Source organism: Pteropus vampyrus, unplaced genomic scaffold (genome assembly GCF_000151845.1).
Source record: "Pteropus vampyrus isolate Shadow unplaced genomic scaffold, Pvam_2.0 Scaffold152, whole genome shotgun sequence".
NCBI classification, from domain to species: domain Eukaryota; kingdom Metazoa; phylum Chordata; class Mammalia; order Chiroptera; family Pteropodidae; genus Pteropus; species Pteropus vampyrus.
In genome coordinates, this window is record NW_011888933.1 from 3,539,642 (window position 1) to 3,560,251 (window position 20,610).

General features: G+C 36.0%; 1 protein-coding gene across 1 annotated transcript in view; it reads right to left on the minus strand.

Moving 5' to 3' along the window:
• Nucleotides 1-20,610, minus strand: part of PARD3B (par-3 family cell polarity regulator beta) — a 948,153-nt gene that overhangs the window by 353,055 nt on the left and 574,488 nt on the right. Inside the window, exons 14-15 of the mRNA XM_011369686.2 lie at nucleotides 15,189-15,288; nucleotides 7,969-8,084 (exon numbers count right to left, since the gene is read on the minus strand). Coding sequence (XP_011367988.1) covers nucleotides 7,969-8,084; nucleotides 15,189-15,288 — 216 coding nt within the window. The remainder of the gene's footprint in view (nucleotides 1-7,968; nucleotides 8,085-15,188; nucleotides 15,289-20,610) is intronic.

The window sequence follows — 20,610 nt, forward strand, 5'->3', positions numbered from 1 at the left end:
GTTATATTATAGATATTGAGAAGTGATTTATATCTCTGTAACTCAGTTAATATTAATACTAGTTCATAATTCATTTTCACTTCAAAAAGTACAATTGTCTAAAATTTAATTATATGTTAAGTTATGTTAAGTAATCCAACTGTTGGATTTCCTAATGTTTTGAAAGAGGCTTGCTTTGGATGGCAGTGCTGTAAACAATGTGTAAAGTCAGTCATTCTAAGTTTACTGGTTTCTCTTTTTTCACCGAAGATGTCTTTTTAAGAATTCAGCCTGAGTCATGATATGTAATTAATTTCTCTAAACTCAATTTGTCTTCATTAAGTCTTCCCACTTCAGTTATAAATTGTATGGTTATAAACAAAAAATGAAAAGAAACTTTATCCTTTATCTAATATTGAAAAATACACAAAGGTGCCTTTTCCATAATTCTGAAGAATTTTGCTTTTCTTCTCAGTCTTCCTGAGTTGTTTTAATTCATATATCTATTTTTTCTTTGCATACCACTAACTAGAATTCATCACTATTAACTTCCTAAATTTCAAAGCTCATAAACTTTGATTTGACTATCACCACTAGATATATTTCGGGTGCATATGCAATTTTGTACAGATTTGAATTTTTCAATTATCAGCCATGAAAATATCTAAGGAGAGCTCTCGTATGCATCAAGTCATCTCTCTTCCAAGCAAGATATTTTATTTCTTTCAACTGTTTTTCATTGGACATGGTTTCTAAGCCTCTCACCAATATCTGGATGCATTCTACACTTTTTTTTTTTTTTTTTGGTCTCTTAAAATTTTGTACCTGAAATTAATTACAGTACTATCTATGTTACAACCAGGCCAAGGTATTATAGAACTATAATTTTCCTTGGTCTGGTAACACGGAACTAGCTTTGGGGGTGCCCATTTCAGGCAAATAGTTAAAAACCAGGGACATCTTTAATAACTGTTGTTATGCCAGGTCTCTCAAACTCTATACTTTTACAATTTAATTCTTTTATCCTGACTTCAGGACATTACTTTTATCTTTCACCGCCCTCTCTGAAATAGACTCACTTCTCCCCAGTCTCATCTCTACCTGAATTTGGTTTCAGGAATATCATCTCTATCAGAAATTTTATTATTTATTTACTTACATAAAACTTTATTATCTAACTACCAAGAGAGTGAAAATACCATAAGAATTGAGCCTTTGTCTTATTCACCTAAGATATTGCCTGGAAAATATTAAGTATCTACTAAATGCCTTTTAGATGAATTCACCCATTATTATTTGTTGAATTTTATCTTCAACTTTAGAAGAAATTATTTGAATGCTAATTCTGTCAATCTAACATATCACTCACTTCTGAGACAGAATCTACTAAAATTTTGGTAAGAATGTCTTTCATGCCTTCATCCAAATTATACATATCTATTCTCCATCAAATTCTGTTGTTACTTATTAGAATATAATGAGAGAAGCCGAGTACAGAGTCTTAGAGTATATACAATTCTTTTCAGAATTAACAATGAACCTTAATTATCACATTTTGAGAAAGAGTTTTCTAATGCTATTACCTACCTTAATGTATAATTTGGCTCAAGTCTCAATAGGAAAATGAATTGAAATATCTTTATAAAGACCAATATAAACTACACTTATAACATTTCTCTAAATTTTTAGCCTAGAAATCCTATCAAAAAGAAGACAGCAGTTGTTTCTGAGACACCTCCCCTCCCCCATCATCCCCTTGGAGGTTGCTGGTGACCACTACTTTTTTTTTTCTTTTCATTTTACAAACATGGAAACCCTCTGAAGATCAGCATTGAGATCACTAGTTTCACCAGTTGTTTCTGGAATTCATCATATTTGTGAAAATAGGTAAATTGCTTCCTGTCCTCCAGAGCAAGGCCTACTCTTCTTAATTTCTAATGATTAGGGATAGTCACTTTATAATCACAATCCTTTTATGTACAGAATATAAACTGTCTAGCCTTCCATTTGCTGGAAGCCATGTTTTCTAATTCAAACATCTTTCTCATGTGCGGATGAAGACAAAATTAACACAGAAACTAGGTGGCTCTGCTTTCCACCTGACAGCTGTTAGGTGTTCTGAACAATGGGCCACCACCACATTTTCTATTTGGTACTGTAAAAATAGCTTGACGGTCTAACTCTTATAGGTTTTGCAAGTCTCATCTCAAGCAGCTGTTTAGATCTTCCTGCATTTTCTTTTTCTTTTTATTCCTTTCTCCCTCCCTCCTTCTTTCTTTTTCCTTTCTTTTCCTTCCTTTCCTTCCTTCCCTTCTCTCTCTTTCTCTCTCTCTCTCTCTCTCTCTCATTCTCTCTCTCTCTCTGCCTCTTTTTACACAGCCAAGCTTATCAGTTAGTTCTTGAAGCAGCCACACTAGTGTCTTCAGATGCCTCTCCCTTTTCTTCCTCTCTGAGATAACTTATCATCCTAATGTCAGCATTTCCTTCTGGAAATCTTAACTCTTGAGTTCTCCTTTCCTGTTAGGGTTTTAGTCTAGGTACGTGTAGCAAACACCATTTCTCTCATTTACTACTGAATCATCAATATTTAATCCACTTCCTGGAACACACTAGGCTCAATAAACATTTGTTTAATGAAAAAGTAAACATTCTCTGTAATTCCTTAATTTTGACTTCCTAAAGCTTAGGGCATACACCTGACTATGTCGTTATACTCTTTCTCAAGTATTAGAGATGGCACACACTTTCTTTTAGTGTTACCGTTAATTCTTCTTTACCAATCAGGTCTTTTTTTTTTTTTTTTTTTAATAAGTTTAAGTTATACCTTAGATAGAAGTACTTGATTCAGCTTTCACCATCTTCGGAGATATTACTTATTGATGAACAATAAAGAAGATCCGTGCATATAAATAAACATTTATATTAAAACTATATTAATATTTATTATACATATCACATAACATATATTAATTGATAAACCAGCATCATAGTTACTAGAATGCACTCTTTTATAAAAATTCTCCTATGTATTGTGTTCGAGATTTTTGACTTCCTAATAAAAACACATATAGAAGTATCTCACATAAAAACAAGGAGTGCCTCACTATACAAGAACTAGCTTTAAAAAGAAAGTATTATAAAAGCAGAGTGGGGTTAATTGACTTTTTTAATACCCATCTTCGATCTGATACTAGAGATGCCTAACTACTTTCTGAGAGGAATGTCTGATGTGTATGAAAGGGTTATATTTAAAATGTGACCCAAATATTTACCTTTGTTGATATGAGAAATCAGTGGATTTATAATTTTCTTCAACTGTAGTATCTACAAATATTTTCTGTCTCACAACAAATTTTGAACAAGCAATTAACAAAAACTAAAACTGCTGAATCACAGATTTTAAAAGAAAATCGGTCGATTTATTTATCGTCTTGATTTTAGGGATGACTGACATGCTTTTTTGGAGAATCTGCAAGACATGGAATGTTAACAACCATCATTGTCAAGAAACCTCCTAAAATTTTGCCCGAAAGCCTCATGCATCACTTTAAGCTCATTTCCTCTCATTGAACAGAGGCAAGACAGCTGGCCAGCATCTTCCATCTGCACTGCCCTCAGTCTTCTCCCGTGTTACAGAACACCCTTCTGAAATGGGAGAAGGAGGCCGATTTGAGACAGGAGAGAAAACTCTAAAAAAAATATTGTTGTGGAAAATGTTTTAAAGTTAACTTTGAATGGGGCTATATAGATCAGGTCAATGAATGGGCCAAAATACTGAAGTACTATCCCTAGAATAATTCAGACTAATACTTAAATAGTATTACTGGGTCATAAAACACCAGGCCAGGAAATTAAAGATGTTTATTCCTCATCAAAAAGTCTTTGAATGTAACCCTCTGGCATACTGCCAACAAGGGCAGATCTTTGGGGGAAAACCCTATGCCAAAGGCCAAAGAGGCAGCTGTGTTATTCAGCTCCTGAGAGCTTCCAACTCAACACCCACACAAGCTCAATTATGAACAAATTAAAGGGATCCAGACTGAACACAGTAATTCTGGTAATTTAAGTAAATAGAGGAAAGTCTACAATTAGTAGGAAAAGATTGATTTTCTGGAAAACCCAGAAAATGACACCCTAACCCCTTTGAATAAGCATAGTTGCATCCAATTATTTAAAAATAAATTTCCTTTTATTCATCATTTTAATCATCCCTGATCTGACTTAAATGTGGCTACATGCATGCCAGCAAAAGTATCTACAAAATATTGAGGCAGAATAGTCTTAAAAAAGCTCTACAATGGATATACAAGAATTAATGACACTGAATAAAATAGGATCAGAGTTTTAGACCTATGTTTTAGAGCACACAGATAGTGTTACTCATTTCTACCCTTTTCAAGTACAGAGAAAAATTTAGAGCCATTCAGAAAGAGTCAAAGATTTAATATTGGGAAATCTATTAATATAATTCACTGTATCAATAAAATAAAGAACAAAATGCATTCTGTATAGATCCTTAAAAATCACTTAATAAAAATCAACACCCATTCCTGATTAAACAAAATGAGCAAATAAAAAACTTTTTAAGAAGCTAGGAATACAAAGAAGCTTATTTAACCTCATAGAAACATTCCTATCAGGAACTATCAGCAAACATCATGATGGACACACATGTGTGTGTGCACATACACCATAGAAGCATTCCTGTTTAACTTTTAAATTTATTTTGATAAGCTAATATGAAGTTAATGTGGGAGAATAAATGCATGTGAAGAATCAGAGTAATTTTGTAAAAGAAGAAAAATCAGGAAGATCATCCTACAAATTATCAAAATACAATAAGATAGCATGATAATTTATAAAGGGTGACACTGTCATGGGACAGACTAATATATCAACAGAACAGCATGTCTAGAAACCAACCGATGTATTTAAGGGAATTTAGTATTCAATGTGACTGCATTCTGAATCACTGGGGAAAGGATGCAAAAGTCAGTAAGTGTTATTAATAATTTGCCTGTTTCTGTGGAGAAAAAATTTCCCATCTTATAAGCCATGGATAAAAACATATTATGGATTTCTGTACATTAAAAAAAAAAGCCTTTAAAAGCACTAGAAGGAAATTAATGAGATAAGTATAAAACCCAAAAGTCATGAAGGAAAAGATGGAAATATCTGACTATAAGCCAAAACCCTTTTTAATAGTTAAGAATATCAGGCTTGAACTAAAAAGGCAAATAATAGATTGCAAGAAATTATTTGCAACACACGTAATAGTCTCAAGATGAAAAAGAATTAACAAATGGAAACAATGGCAAAAGATGAGAATAAGCGAATTGTAGAATAAGAAATACAAATAGATTCCTCTAATCCAACAAAAGCAACAAAACTAAAATTCTCAATTAAGCCCAAATTTGATCAAAAAGGAAAAAGTAAATTATACATCAAGATTCAATCATATAACATAATACCACGCAACTATTATAAAGAAACAAATGTGATATAGACATGTACATAGATGGGACAGCAAATGGGTAGTGTGCTTTCTAGACGGATATACACAGCAAACTATTTTAACATTATGCTTGTGTCTGGAGAACAGGGGAAGGTGATGGGGATGAGAACACTTTATTATTTTTTTTATAAGGAGTGTCTGTCTTTGGAAAACTTAAGTGAACATAAGTAAATGGAATCCACTCACTTTTAAAATAATTTGAGCATATGAACAACGACCCATTAGTATGCAGGTTAAAATACTTGCTTAAACTCAGCAGCAAAAATGAAACAAACAAAAACAAACAAAAAGGTACTGATGGGGCCTGTTAGCCTTTGAAGATTCCTATAAACTTTAAAAAAAAGGAATATCCAACATAAATTAATTACATAATAAATGGGAGGGCTTTTGTTTTGTTTTGTTTTTTTGGTTTTCTTTTACTTTTTGAAAAATGGATCTTAACCCTGCTGAAAGATTACTGCTGTAAGCATAGTCATCAACCTATTCAGCAAATTCCTTACATTGGCTTAATGCTATACACAGAAAACTAAACTACTCACAATATTCTTTTCACCTAATCAAATAGGAAAGACACAGTGTTTATCATTCTGGTATCATCTGAGTTTATTTACCGAGAAAATCAACACATTTATTGAGCTCACTCAATTATTCTGGGGACAGAGGTTCAGAATTGTCCTAGAATATTGACCCTTAGAGCCTCTGCAAGACTGTTAGCTTTAAATTGGCATTTCCTGGAAGGGACCAAACTCTGATGGTTACTTTAAAAATGTTTTTACAGCATATTTTCCTGCTTCTGCTTTATGGTGAATTTTTTTTAGCCGATGCTTTTAGTTTGGCACTTCTGTCCTGAAGAAAATGGCTCATGACCTCTGTTCAATTATGTAAGTTGAACAATCATCCCGATTATTGTTGTCATTTATAGAATAAATACAATAAAACGCAATGGGTGACTGTTAACCATACATATGTTACAAGGGCTATTTCAATTTAAAGGAGAAAAGTTCTCAAAAACAAAGTTTTCAGTAACAAAGAATATATAAAAAAATGTTTCTAGTTCTGCCTTAGGTTTTATTTTGACCGATTCGACAATATTTTTTCTTCCTTAAATTAAAATGGATGTATTTTTAGCTTTGCAGAGATTTCTTAGAACCATACTGCTGGCTACTGCTTCTTTTAAAATTAAATGAGAAAAACAGTAACATATTGTTCCCCCAAATTAAGAGCAGTTTTTATCCATTCATCTTCTCCATAGAGAAATTGGGAAGACAGAACAGGAAATGTTTATCAAGCACTCGATGAAAATAAATTGCCCCTTAAATTATTAGTAATAACCTATGTAACTGTCACACATTATTCCTTTGTTTTGTCAAAGATTCACACTGGAGAAAATACCCCTTCCTGACCAGTGCTTAAGACAGCTTCCTTGTTAAGGCTTTCTATCTGTCTTTCACTACAGGTGATTAGAGGAAATGTATCCCAGTGATCTGTTTAATTTATAGAAAATAGAATCAATTTCTCTTGTTTCATCATGATTGAACATTTTTCTGAACTCCTGTAAATGAGTTATAGATAAGCACTATTTATCAGATTGTTTTATGGAACATGCAGTTTTGATTATTCTATTTTCTTGTCGCTACTAATGAAATATGTAATACGCCTCAAGAAAAAAAACATTTGCAAAGCTTGGCCTCTGAGCATGCAGGAAGCAATAAATATTTTGCTGAGAATTTATTTTGCACCCACTCTCTTCTCTAATAGTTCTCTCTTTCCAAGAGCCCATGGGAGGGCAGCAATGTCCTTGGGTATCTGAAATGTCTTGTGGGGCCCCACGTTCCAGGGCCTGGAGAACGGCATTTGCAAGGGCCTTTGCTGTGCCCTGGGAACCAACAGTCACCTAGAAATTCTCTGCAGGGCTCAGAACCTCACTGAAGTTGCTCAGACACAGACCCAGAGTACCCTGACACCCTCTATCTGGCAAACCTAAGCATCCTTCTTGTTTCCAGTGTCACAGGATTTTGAGATGGGCATTTAAAGAGATGAATCCTGTGTTGCCATCCCTATGCATCGCACATAGAGATGGGAAGCCTTGTAGAAGATGATTCATTTAACCACATTATCTTACAAGGCCCTGCAACAGGAAAGGTACCAAATGGAAGCGAGAGTACAGATACAAAGGCAGTTGAGTTTAAAGATGCTTATGGCATTCAACTCCTCCGGAAGGAATAGTCGTATTTTTCTGACCTATATGGACCACTTGATAAAAATAAGTCATTTATCTCTCTTTTAAATAGGGGTAATTACAATTAAGTGTGTGAGAGAAGACAGGAAGATAGGATGACCATTATCCCATCCTGCAGGCTTCAGCAGACCTTGCCCCCTAAGGTTGGAATTGAAGAAACAAAAGCAGGGCATTTTGGAAGATAGATGAGCTGAGGCTGGAGAGCTGACCTGGATGTCACCTCACCCTCACTTACCAAGGTCCATGCTCTTTGAGGCTTTCAGATTCATTGATTCAGGCTGCCTGGCTGGTGTCACAGATCTGAAGTTGATGTGCTGATCTGGAAAATATACTGCTGAATCTACCCCAGAGCTGCGGAAAAAAAGCCATAGACCGTATTTAGGTTTAGAATAAAATCTTTCTCTCTCTCTCTTTTTTTTTTTTTAAAGGAAGCAATTCTCATTTTGAACAGAGTCCCTCATCGCTCTTTCTGCAGTTCTTGACCATGCTTTTTAAACCAATTCTTGAATCTCAGGTTTATGAGATGTAGCAACTCTGTTTTCATATGTTTTATCGTACTCTACAATTTAAATAAAATATTCTCTGGCTAATATTGTGTTTTCCTCTTCACTGATTTCCGCTAATTGGGATGCTGCAGTACAATATATAACTTTAAGTGTGTAAGGCAAGCATGGAATACATTGGCACTTCAAAGGATGTCGCCAGATATTAGCAAAGTCTATAAGCAGGTTAACAAATTTCTGTGGGCTAAGCATGTTCTTCCTTTAAAGATAAGTGAAAGGGTATATCCTTTAGAGAAAACCACCCCGTTGAATGACTGATGGCTGCAGTAGTTTCGTTTTCTACTATTTTAAGGTCTATTTTCTAAAACTAATGTTAATGCAGAACAAACAGTCTGCTCATCAATAATACCAAAAGAAAATAACAGGAAAGGCACAGCTGACAATTTAGACACAAGATACATCAAATGTCCATTATAGGCTTCCTAGTACTTGTAGTCAATCTCAAAGAATTCCATTTCTGCTGAATGTTGTATTTATTTTGCTTGAGGATGGAGGGGATTATATAAAGGAATTACATATGTTTAGAAAGTAAATATGGTAGCTCATTTCTACATAACTTTATCTAATTTTAAATACAGTGAAAACTCAAATCAAGTATCCTTAGTAAATCTGAAAGTACTGACACTGAGTTTTTCAAACAGTTGGGATTTGACACTATAAATAATAAAACAACCCCCCAAAATAAACAATTATGAATGAGAACCCTTCTAAAATGTATAGGGGATCTCAGTTTCTTAACCAAATATACTAAAATAAGTTTAATCTCTTCTTGAAACTCGTTAGTCATTCATAATTAATATTGCCTCTGAGCAATATTAAAATTAATATGCAGCTATAATAACATTGCTGAATGAATGAATGAGCCTCTGTTATTTTTACATAGTGGGTAGATTTAAGAAGTACCTGTGACAGGCCAGCACAGCACAGTACTCAAGAGCACAGATGCCAGAGCATGTCTGACCAGTTCTAAATTCTGGCTCTGCTGCTTACTAGCTATGGGACGTGGGCAAGTGATTGAACCTCTCTGTGCTTCAATTACCTTATGTATAAAATGGGTAAAGTAAGCAGGATAGTGTCTGCCAGGAGAGGATAGTGTCTGCCACAGGGTCAGTTCTATAGAAGCATTTAGGAAACAATTGAACAGATAAATAGAATCGCTTTTGCTTCCCAAGTCACCGTAAGTTTCATTCAGCTCGTTGAGTTATCTAGGCTTTTAACAATTTCTTTGACTTGTTTTTTCAGCCTCTCAATAGGCCTGTGACCAAGAGCCTTTCTCTGCTCCTATTTAGAAGGGTAATGTGGTGTGATGGTTAGGGCCCTGGACTTGACAGTGAAATGTCAGGGTCCATTCCTTCAGTTTTCTAGTGCATAAAATGGATAGTAATAGTAATAGAACTTTATAAATTTCATTAAGTTGTTGTAAGAATTAAATAAATTAAGATTTGTTAAATACTGACTCTAGTGCCTAGCACGGAGAGTTCAATAAGTGAGCTATTGAACCTTATCTTTACTTCTGTAGGTTAGAGTGGTCTTTGAATAAGAAGAGCCTGAGGCACTCTCTCCAGTGAAGAAATTATACTTGTTTTCACAAAAATTTTTCAAGAAGTTTAAATCTACTCTTTAGAATTATAGCTGTTTTCTTATTTGTTTGTTTGGTTATTTTTTTTTTTTTGCTTCTTTCTTATTGTCTGGCTACATTCTCAATGGATAAAGCCACTGATATATAAAGAGGATTAGCTGTAGTATCAAGTGATGGTGAAATATGCCAACTGTGAACAAAAATCCTTGACCTACTAATGCTATTGACACTGATCTAGCATAATAGCAACACTCTAATTGTTTCGGCCCATTTTAAGGATGAATTCTGAGATGCTACTGTGAACATGAGCTTCTCCTTGAGCCTTGATGTTTGGAAGCACTTGCCTTTAAATGTGTTATCTGACCTTTATTTGCACTTAGTTCTTCATCTTTTGATCTCTTGTGATGATGTGGTTTTAGTGTCAGAAAGACTCATGGCCTTCATAGAATCACAGACTTTAAGAGCCAGAAGGCATTAAAGGTCACCACATCTAACTCTTCATCTTATAGATAAGACATGGAGGCCTAATAAGAGGATGATGTTCCAAGGTCATACACAACAGCTGGCCAGTGGCAAAGCCAGGACCAGAACTGTGGGGTCTTGAACTTTTCTCTCAGAGCCACAAGAACTTTTGGTGAGTAAGCCTGGGGCACAGGTTATTGCTGATCTTGAATCCACAGAAATCAAAACTTTCCCTGTTAGTGTAGATTTGCTCACTCTATTATTCTGCTTACATTTTAGGTTAGCTTTGGTTTCAATAGAGCGGTGTGTATCATGAAATAAATGAAAACCAAAGAGTCAATCAAAACAGATGCCATACGTTATAATGAAAGCCTTTAGGGAGGAGGTTTAGAACTAACATGAACATTCCTCATTAAAGCTTAGGTGACACTGCATTTAAAGTCCTCTGCTCAAGGCAGACTATGGGAATCTACCCAAATGAGTAACATACTGGTTAACCCGCTTCACCATCTTAGACGACTTTACCAAACCAGGCATTAGTTGACAAATTAAGAATAAGAACTCAAGTTTCCAGACTCTTGGGAAACAATTATTTCCATCTCGAAAAAGAAAAAACAAACAAAAGCATACACACAAGGTGGCAATGCCACTTGATGCAATAACATCAAGTAAAGACCTCTCTAAATAAATAAAAAGCTGCTTTATACATACACATGTAACAAATACTCATACATATGTAGCATATCTACATATATGCCTGAATGTGTCCATTAAATTAATCATACTGATATACAAATCTGCTACCATTGTTTTGAATGTGACCAAGGGTCCGCTTTGAAAACCTTCCATAGAAGGATCCTTCTTGCAACAGTACAAAATAGAAATAAGGCAAAATAAGTTGATATCAGATTAGTAGGTATTTAAGAAGGGCAGTAAACGTAATATGAGACATTATGGGATTAAGGCATTGTGAGCATATAATGCACTTAGATAATGAGTGTAGTATTGGATTAGTTAATGTGAAAATATTTTAAACATGTAAGTTAGGTTAGTAAAATAGTTTGCAATTTTATGCTACATATTGAAAGTTTCCGAAGTGAGAGAGTGACACAGTGATTAACTATAAAATGTGCCATATTTTAATGTTGAAGGGAGTTAGCATGGCTGAGTGGTCTGCAGTGGATACTGTGGGAGGCTGGAAGTTGACAGCGGGCCAAAGACATGTCTTAGATAAAGGCTGTGTTTTCAGCATGAACAACCAGGGAATCTATCAAATAGAAATGATACTCAATGTCAAATTATGCTGCATAATGAATAAATAAGGGTAGCATGAAACATATGCCAGTGTCCAGAATGTGGTGACAAATCAGGAATGTGAAAGACATATAAAATCCAGCCATGAATGTTCAAGAACTGTCTGAAGTAAAAGCAGGGGAGGAAGATTTCGAGGGGCTTGCAAAAAAAAAATTATGTCTGAAGTCTCAGGTGTCAATGAATAGGCTTCAACAATTGGCTACTGTGAGTGAGAGTAGATGCAGGTCATGTGTGTGTGTCTGCGTGTGTGTGTGTGCATGTGTGAATGTGAGCAAGCAAGCGAGAGAAATGAGAGAACCAAAAGGGAGAGACTTATGAACATGTAGAGAATAACCAAATATTGTCTAAACTGTTAATAAGATTCAACAATATTCTGTCTGCTGTTAATTTGCCTTAAAGTGTCCCTAAGATATCACAATAGAAAATATATTTCCGTTATGTTTATTTACTTTTTTATTTGGACATACATATTATAAACTTTTATTTAATAATCATTGACATAACAGTGCAAATAAGTTCAGTAAATTCCTGATTTAATTTTGATTCAAAGTACAGGAATCGAGTTTGCTACAATTTGTTTTATTCCTCATGCAATACAGTTTTCTGCTTCATAAAACTGGCTCCATCACTAAAGCACCACTTTTCCTTTTTAGAGGATTTTTAACTATTTTCTGTTTGTTTGTTTTTTGAAAGATAGGACAGCCTCCCAGCCTCCTTTGCTCAGCCATCCATACTTCCTCAAGTTTCACACATCCAACTCCACTGCTGCTGGTCACCTAGGCAACACAGCAGCTTGCAGGATGGAGCAGGTTACCGGATCCCAGGAGGGAGAGAGTTTCGAAGCTTTAGATTTGTTCCTTCTACCTCAAAAATGTCTTTGGTTCTGTCCTTTCCTCTCCAGCTATGCTGCAGCTCCCTTCATTCAAGCCCTTCTTTTGCCTGTCACCAGACTGATATCCTTGTCTACGGCTTCCTCCCTCCGCTCATCCTCCACAACAGAACTCTGCTCAACTTGATATGTCACCCAGGCTTGAAACCCCTCAATACTCCTCCACTGCTCTCCGGAGAAGCATGGTGCTCATGGAGTATGGCAGACAATGCCCTTCTCATTGATTCTCCCCACAAAGAGCATATGCTTCAGGCATACTGAACACACTTTGCATTTCCCTCTCCCATCGCTTGGTTTTCCTAACCTCAGTTGCCCTTCCCACCACTTCTCTGCCCAGTAAGCTCCTTTCTGCTCTTCAAGGAACTGCTTCAACACTACTTCTCCTGTAAAACATTCCTTGATACCTGCAGGCAAAAGTCAGTGGCTCATTCCTCAGGGCTCCAGCGTTTTGTATCTAATACTCAGCAGGCTGCTTCCTAATCATCTGTGTGTCTGTCTCCTCAAGAGGAGACTGAATTCCTTGTGGGCAGGGATGCTTTCCAGTTCGTCTGAGTACTTTCTGCAGTGCCTAGCTCAGAGTTCCAGAAATACCTCTGAATAGATGAGTGAGGGACTAAATGACTCAATCGAATACTATAAAGTAGGAAAGAAAAATAAAGCCTGAGAAAATGACATACTATAGATTGAAAGGAGATTATTGTTGGTATTTAATCAGTAAAGTGGTGAGAACAGAAAGCCTAAACACAAGTGGTTAGGAAGGAAGATGCGGGAAAGGAAATGGAAGTTACCATATCAAACCATGTAATGAAGACTGACAGCAGTGAGGGCCAATAGAAGCTGTTTTTCAAGATCATGCAGGAAAGAGCTTTACTGAAAATGAAAGGAAAAAAAAAATCTGTGGAAACACTGAAGCACTCAAAAAGGCAGTTGCTAATTCGCAGCAATTCTAGCTCTGTGACATCTCCTAACTGCCTCTCTCCCTGAAGGTTTCTCCTCCGAAAGCTCCTCCCCACCCTCCACAGCACACGTTCTCAGTACCTTTCACTGCAGTTGCCTCAGAAGGTATCTAAAGTCTCTGGCTTCCAGTAGATATTAACCTGTCTCCATTTACTTAAACCTTGTTACACACAACTGAAACCTGGGTCATCTCATGCTACTGTCCACTGAAACCCTACAGTAAGATTCTACTATCAAATTAACAAAATCTGTAGTTCTTATTCTTGCACCTGGCTTTACTGTCTGGCCAATCAGCCATGATACAAATTGCACAAATGAACTTACTTTCTTACCTCTGTGCTGTTCCTTCTACCCTTTCCTGTCTTTGAAATTCCCTTTCTTCCTGGGCTCATCTCATGTCCATCTCCAATCCATAGTTTATGGTTCAGCTCATATGCTACTTTTTCCACAATGTTTTCCCTGCTTCTCTATCTGGAAGCATTCTCCCCACCTTAGACATCCAGACATTTTGTCTACACCCATCTGAACCTTGCGTTCTAGCTGTTACTTTTACCTACTAGCCTACCATCTTCTTGAGGGTAGAGTTTACATCTGATTCACCCTTGCACTATCCCAACAGTCTGGCACATTGACACAGGATAAATGCTAAAGTAGAATACATAAAATTATTTTTTAAATGGATATTTTAATGCCACCAATCTGCCAACTTTGATTCAGGAGGCACGCAAAGGAAAAGAATGAACAAAATTACATATATCCAGAATTTCTTTCAAGAAACCCCCAGAGATACTGATCTAGAATGTTACTGTGATTATCAATCTCGCTCATGAAACTGCATTTGAGTAAGATACCTGACTTCAAAAATGTAGGAATTAGACATAGCTAAATATATGTAAACTTCCAGCTAATAAAGTTAGCTGTCTTCTTGTTGTGTTGCATTATTTTTAGCAGATTGTAGTAAAAAGTATAATAGGAATAACACTAGATTGCTGCAAGAAAAATGAAAAAATTTCACAGCATTATCATGGGACATAGAATGGAATAAAACACAGTTTTTAACAGCCATAATAAATACAGAAAATAGCAAAGGAGCAATTTAATGATTTTTAAAACTCATCAGAAGAACAAAATCTATGAATTCCACTAGTCGAATGGTGTGTATGCTTAGTAAATCTCTTTCTTTCTCATGCTTGTGTGAGTCTAAAAAATATTGATTTCTTTGGTTTCTATTACAGAATGGATATAAGACTGGGCACTCTTTTCAATATTTTAGATTATATATGGTGCTGCTTTAATTTTTAGATTCCATTAATTTTCTTGGAACAGCTATTTTTAAAATATCTTTAAGGTTTGCCAATTACAAATGAAGGAGAAAAACCTAAGCTATATGTCTTCTCAGTTTTGTTTTATACTTTCCCATATAACTTTTCTTTGAGTTCTACTGTTCTAGTTTTTAACTTGGTAAAAGAAAATTCAACAATTTTCCTAAATATTTCATAATAAATGATGAAAAACCCCAGGAAGCGAAATATGAACCATTTAAGCTATTAACGCTGAGCAGCTTTCAGTGTGAAAGAAATAGCTACTACGAGATTTCCATTCTGGAAAGAAAGAAAGGTAAAATAAGGTTGCTGGGTTTTCCCAGGAAAACCATAACAAGGAACATTTATGATCTATCATTTTATCAGTACCTGTGGCTGTAATCTTCAAGGCCCAATTCCAGAATGGGATGTGGTGGTGGAGAAGGTGGTACTTCGCTCTCAGCCCATTCGTCACTGGGAAGCAGTGGCTCTATAAAAAGAAAACAAATGAAGCTGTAGTAAACTGGAGGTGAAATCGTTCAGTGCCTGGTTTTGTTTCAGTCCGTCTCTCAGACACAATTTTCACCAACGTATAAACCAACCTTGAAATAAATAAGTCCTCGTATGGAACCAAAGGGCTCATATGAGAGCTAATGCAGCCTATGTGAAGAAATCTAAGCCTGCTAATATGTTTTTATGCTGGTGACTTGCTGGCAACCTCTGGCAAGTCCATACATCTTGACTGCCTTTTCCAACCTAGGAGAGGGTGACTTATATTCATTACCTGTGATTTGTGGAATATTAACAAAGCTATTTCTTTTATGACAACCTTTTTGTAAACAAGACTCTATAATGAATGCTCTGGATTATACGGTGATTTAAACATTTGCCCTAGTAACAAAAAGTACTTAAAAAATCATGAGACAGTATATCTACTCACCATTTAGACATAGTAGAGGAAAAAAATACTCTTTTTGCCTGTTTTGCAATGGAAACCTCTGGCTTTGGGGTCTTGAGAGCAAAAGAGAAAAGTCTGAATCCTTGTTTTCCCACCAACTAAGAAATGCATATGTTTTCAATCTATTCTATATGAAAATATAGACATGTATCCTAAATACTACTACAACTAATAAGAAATAAGGTTTGTTGAGAAGTATTTGTGTACTACACATTGTACTAAACATTATGTAAGTCATGTCATTTAATGCTCATCATTAATGACAGTATTAATATATAGAAAGCATTAGAGAGCATCCTGGTTAAGAGTATGATCTGTGGAGCAAGAATGCATGTTTCAATCATGGCTCCTAATGCTATGTAAACTCAGGCAAACTGTTCAACTTCTCTAAACCTTGGTTTTTAAATCTACAAAGTGGGGATAAGAATACCCTTATTGGAGGAGTATAAAGATTATATAAAACGGTGCATTTTAAAGCTGTGATTTATAAATGCCAAGTGCTAATAAGTGAGTACAGAATTATTATTCTATACATCATAAACTCTACCGTGTATCTATTATAGTGATATATTTGGTAAAAAGTGGACCCTATTTGTCCTTGATTTCTGGGGCAAGAAAAAAGTCTCTCTGCCCTTGAAAAATGCTACTGTTAAGAGAACCTCCTTTGACTTGGCCCCATGTCAAGTTTGCTGGTTAATTTTAATATGTCGAATTGTCTGGGGCATGTGGTACCCAAATACTTGGTCACACATTATTCTGGGTGTTTCTGTGAGATTTTTTGGAGAATGAGCTTAATAATTAGACCAGTAGACAAAGTAAAGAACATTGCCCTAATGTGGGTAGACCTCATCCAATCAGTTGAAGGTCTGATAGAGTAAAATGCCTAACCCTCCTTTGAGAAGACGAGAATTCTTCTTGCCTAACTTCCATCGAACAGAGACATCAGCTTTTTTTTTCCTGCCTTCAGGCTAAAATGAAATATCAGCATTTCTTGGGTTTTGAGACTTCTGGCCTTAAGACTGGAACTATATCATTGACTCTCCTGAGACTCCAGCTTGCCGAATCTTCCTGCATTGGTTCTATTTCTCTGGAGAACCCTGATATAGGCAAGAATTTGCTCCAAGCATTCCTCAAGGGACTGGTATAAAACAAAGGCAACTCTTTAGTAGTGCTAACATGTCCCTAGGAATGAGGCTCAAACCAAGAATCTGATAAGATGACCAGGGTACAGAAGCACGATGAGCAAAGGTAGCCAGCACTGTCCCCATGCACTCACCCCCTCCCCCAGTAATCCATTGGTTTGGTAATATGGTAGCTGTCAGGCAGTCAGAGACTTGCTGAGAGAAACAGCAGAAGGACGACAATGTAAATTTGGGACCAGGGACATACTGGGACATCTTTTCTGCTAGCTCTAATCTCACTACTCTCAACTTCTCAGTCCATCTGCCACAGTGGTGGTAATCATAGCTGTGATCATGTAATTTGCCCACTCAGAAACATTTCAGTTGAACACAATTAACTACGGAATAAAAGGTCTGTGTCCCTGGAACCTTCTCCACCTTCTCCCCTTTTTCCATCTATCAGTTATAAGCACAGGTGGAAAAGGCTCTAGAAGATGGCCCAGCTACCAGTGGAAGAGACCCAGGTCCTCAATCATTGCATGGAGTGCAGACCCCTTCCTCCTGCTGCCAAACCTCATTGGGCTGTAATATGAGTAAGAAATATATTTTCACTGCCCTTATCCACTGACATTTTGGGTTTATCTATTAATATTATGGAAAATAATTCCCGGATAACATTTATCATATGCTGTCTATGCAATGAGCTACCTATTGATCTATTATCTATTTATCTATGTTTATTACTCTTACTGGACTATAGGTAATTTCCTTCTTGTCTTCCTCTTTCTGCTCTCCCTCCTCTTCTTCAGCATCTTCTCTGCCTACGGCAAGTTTTATTACAATCATTAACTTTAATCTTTATTTCACTCACATGAATAATCTACGTGTTTTTAAAGTAGCAATAGAAACAGAAGGTAAATACTTTTGTTGACTATCCTTGGTACATTTTTAAACAACATATTCAGATGCTATAACGGATAAATATATTTTTCTCTGGGTCCAAATACCTTTGTTAAACCCTATACCTGTCAAAAAATCTAGAATTGTTATCTTTTATAAATAATATTTTTGAATTTCATTGAACACAAATAAGTCTTGATGGTCATTTATTCTATACATATTCTTGTGAATGTTTACAATGCAACCTCTAGTTACTACTCTATTGATGACCAAATGACCCTTATTTTTTATCAACATCTTTTATTGTTGTTACTTGATTTACAGATTCCATCCTACCAGGGCCAGATCATAAAAAAAAAAAAAAAAAGTGTGTGCGTGGGGGGAGATTGTGACTTCAGACAAGGGCTCAGCAAGCTATGGCCTTGGTCAAAAGTGGCCCACCATCTATGTTTCATTAAATGCCCATTCATGTATGTACTGTCTGTGGCTGCTTTTGCACAAGACTAGCAGAGTTAAGGAGTGGCAAGAGAGATCCTATGGCCCGCAAAGTCTAAAATATTTACTGTTTGGCCCTTCGAAGGCAATGTTTGCTGACCCCTGCTTTAGACTATTCTTGAAGACAGCATTGTATTCATCTTTGCATCCCTGATAGTGTGTTCTGCACAATGAAGGTATCAATAAACATCAGTCAAATTGAAAAGTATAATTCAATTTCTGATCACCACTGCACGGTTTGCGCCTTACATGCTATGGAGGGGTGAAGACAGGCTGGTTTCCAGGAGGAGACGTGTTAGGAATAATTATACTATTATGCGTCACCTCAAAGGATCCCAGGGAACATGGATATAGTGGGACAGGAAATAGAACCAAAACGTTTGATTTGGGGTTGGGATGAAAGGTTTAAAGGAGATAGCGGGTGATCGTGGGCAGACTTGGGAGCAATGGGTGACTGAGGCGGAGGCTGGGGTGCACTTGAGCTGACAGGGCGGGTAAGCAGGAGTAGGGCACAAAAGGGGAGATGAGAGCTATGAAAGGAGGGGTAATAACAAACCAGAGGCAAACTGCGCTTAAGCTATTACTTGGCCTGAAGTGAGATCTGCCAGCAAGATTCCTCAGGAAATACAGTGTTGGTAGACTTCGTTACCATTCAAATGCTTAATAGGATTTCATAGCAAACCCCTGGGACACAACCTCCATCCTTATTACCATCTTGGAGTACCACACTTATTTCACTGTGGGCACTGCTAGCAATTCTACAACACAAATGTGAATTTCATGGTGTTACAATTTCTACAAACGTTAGTTCTTAAAATGTCTTTTCTGTGTAACAGCTTGTCAGGAATATGTATGTATAAAAAAAAAAAGTGGAACTGTGGGTGGTATGTACTGTTATTACAAAAATAGATGGAACACAGCATATCAACATTGGATTTTTAAATATACAAAGGAAAGGAAAAAAGGGAAGAAAAAAAGTTAATGTTTTGGCTGTAACGGTTCCTCTTCTCACTAGACATTACATTTTGTCAAGTCGATTTTGTTTTTCTAAACGAGTTCCTTAAAAAATTTGGTGGTGGTAAGTCAATACTTACTCAGGTTTCATGAGTCTTAGTGGCCTACTGCCAACTCACGTGTATTTGAGACTCAGGAACTCTTAATGGTTCTCGAAATTTTAAATGTTATTAATATTACAAAGAGGTGATGATCATAATATTCTCTGACAGCATGTTTATAAATTCTGTTATTTATATATATTTATATCTAAGTCAATAAGCTTATATAAAAAGTAAGAGAATTATATCTATTGGACTCTTTCTTACAATTAAAATTCATTGAGTCTATGCTTTGACAGGTCTAATTCTGAGTATTTTATCGCATCCACAGAGAAATAATAACATTTCCTATGCTTTATAAGAAATAAAGTTTACTGAAGTCACTTCTTGAAAGAACTTAATTTTTAACATTAACTTTAGAAAAACTGAGATGCGGAGAGGAAGAGTAGTAGGAACACTGTAGGTAGCTGATCTGCGTGGTTTTTGCACTGGCGTAAAAGTTGTTCTTTCTGGATCTATGTCACTGGATCTATGTCATTCTGGATCTATGTCACTGGATCTATGTCATTGCAGTGGATGAAAATGGACAGACAGAAGCTCCCAGTGGCTGTCCACGGCCACTCGTGTCTAAAAGACTCTAATTGTTCAGTGGAAATACAAAATCTAAATATCCTATTGAAGTTCCAAAATATATTACATTTTGTTTTTAGTATGTGTTTTGAGTGGGCTTATTTAAATTTTTTTCTAGGTGTAGTTTTACACTTTACGTAGCTCTATAGTTTCCTCATTTTAGCCTTTGTTATCCTTCCTAGAGATATTACCAATTTCCTTGAGTATCTCAATGTCCTCTAAACATACACTGTGTAATCATCACTTCAGCATCAATTGTTTATAGGTAAAGATACTAAAACAAGATAGGAGGTAACATGCCCAGTATTCCTTTGGATGTCACTGATATAGTTAGGAATAAAATTCTGAACTTGAATTGTCACCAGACCACATGTTGACTGAGAATTAAATACCAATCAAATTATGTAAAGATCAGATATTTTAATATAAATGCCAATGTTTTGATTATTATATAGGCATAGTAGAGAGAAGGCTGTTCTAGTCTGTGAAAACTTGCTGTTCCTACTGTAGACTCTCCTGCTATTAGGACTTAAGGTCTCAGAAGGAGATCTAGCTTTGTTAAGGAAAATTTTAATTATTTTTTAAGAAGAAAAGAAGAGGCATACTGAGTATTTCTTTATCTGATACAACGTAAAGTCAGCTTCTAAAGGACA